Source organism: Eimeria maxima, genomic scaffold (genome assembly GCF_000499605.1).
Source record: "Eimeria maxima Weybridge genomic scaffold, Emw_scaff2836, whole genome shotgun sequence".
NCBI classification, from domain to species: domain Eukaryota; phylum Apicomplexa; class Conoidasida; order Eucoccidiorida; family Eimeriidae; genus Eimeria; species Eimeria maxima.
Genome location: NW_013565686.1, coordinates 544 through 2356, shown reverse-complemented (window position 1 = coordinate 2356; position 1813 = coordinate 544). Strand labels below are relative to the sequence as shown.

At 54.1% G+C, this 1813-nt stretch overlaps 1 protein-coding gene across 1 annotated transcript; it reads left to right on the top strand.

Annotated features, from left to right (window-relative positions):
• Positions 1-200: 200 nt before the first annotated feature.
• EMWEY_00059500 (hypothetical protein) lies at positions 201-1451 on the top strand (the record flags this gene model as incomplete). The annotated part of the gene is made up of 1 exon (XM_013481154.1): positions 201-1451. The coding sequence occupies one exon, from the start codon at positions 201-203 to the stop codon at positions 1449-1451; it is 1251 nt and encodes a 416-aa protein (XP_013336608.1).
• Between the last annotated feature and the right edge of the window lie 362 nt (positions 1452-1813).

Here is a 1813-nt window from a genome sequence, read left to right as displayed (position 1 = left end):
GGAACCAGGTGTTTCAGGACGCCCAGATCAGCCACTGGCTACTCGAGAAACACAAAGAAGGCTCGCACTTCGGTGTAGTTGGCCCCATAATAATACAAAGGCTAACAGAAATTCCCCTAAAACCCCATGAAGAGCTTCTGAAGGAGCTCCTTAATACCCCTTTGGGCTTAAGGCAACAGATGGGTAGTGGGCAAATACCGATGCAACCTGGTGTCCGCTCGACTTTACAGGGACAAGAGGCTACTATCGAGAAATCAGCCCCTCCTGGACATGTGAAGGTACCTCCACGCCTGCCGATGGCCTTGATTTCTCCTGAAGCCTCTGTGGAATCTGGGCATCGCACAGGGGTTGATGCGTCTGCACATCATATGCCAGGAACATCAGCCACTTTGAGGATGCCTGATACCGCAGGAAGTCTGGATGTAGCTGAGAGTGGAGGAGTTTCTGATGGCCCTGGGGCTACCGGTGCGTCTTGGAGATCTGCTGTCGCTCCCGTGTCTGTGGAATCTAGTTCCTCCCTGGTTCTTCAAACATCAATTCCCCCGTTGGTATCGCAATCTCGCCCTGCTTTGGCGACCTACAGTGGAGCCTCTGGCTTCGTGGGAATGTCATTGCCATCAAGCTCTGTGGTTGCTTCTCGACCAGTGGATACTACAAGTAACCAGCATGCATCGGGTCCATTAGACACGTCTACTGGTGCGGAGACGCCAAGCTTGACAACAATAGTGGAACGTTCCCTCATATATCAACCCATACCTGTACAGGGGTCTGGCCACCACGAATTGGGTCAGAGAGAGGTCGGTCCCGCTTCCACTGAAAATTCTGGCTGGACGCTGGCGCCTGTTGGAGAGTCCTTAGTGCGGCAATGGAGGGACCGGCAACCACCGCAAGGTTCCTTGGCATGGGTTGCTGCTGCACCTAGAACTCATGTTGAGTTGGGTGAGGCTTGGCCAGGTGACCCAACAAAGCATGGCCTTTGGGGTCCGAATGAACATGGTATTCCTCTCTCGCAGCCTGCGCTACCTAGGGCGACGCGCCGACCCCTTTTTCAGGGGCCTCCTTTTGCTCAGCTATATGCTTCGAGGGAGAGTTCGGGAGGCGTGGCTGTTGGCCCCAGCATTTGGTCTTCGGAAGGCTCAACAAGCAGCGAAGGAGCAATGCGGCTTTGGACTGGGGGCCCTGGCACTCCGTTGCAGCTGTTACCAGCACTCGGGCGGGGGAGTCTGGCGAACAGCCGCTGGGACGTTTCTCTACAGAGACCTTCGGGGCTCGGAAGATCTGGGCTTCCATTCAAGGGTGTGCCTGTAGGAGAGCCAAAGGGAGCGCTACAAGAGACAAATGCAACTAGAGCGGCAGGCGTAGCGCAAACTCTATTTTCTCCGGCTTCTGCAGGGTTTGGCCAAGGCCTGCATTCATTTCGAGCCTCCGGCACCGATTCTGATGGGCGCTAGCTTTTGAATTCTCCTGTGACGACGACAGCCAATAGGACTAAATGTAAAAGATTCGTCCCCGGAGGGAAGGAACTGTATGGGAATAGGGCGACTTTTATGTTTGTCCCTCATCCGTCCTTTGGTTCTGCAACAGGTTGAGAAGGGTAGGGAATTGATGTGTCTTATCCGTCTTTTACTCGGACGGTTTATAACCCAGCTGGAACGCGGCGGAGTCCGAATACAGCACCGACCAAACAAGATGGGTAGGTGAAAACGAAGTTGTCTACTCATACTTGATGTGCATGCCTCGTCTATCGAATACCCCGTATGGGCGAGATTCAGGAGGGGTATGGGGATTCAAATATTCCCAGGTATTGGGGACG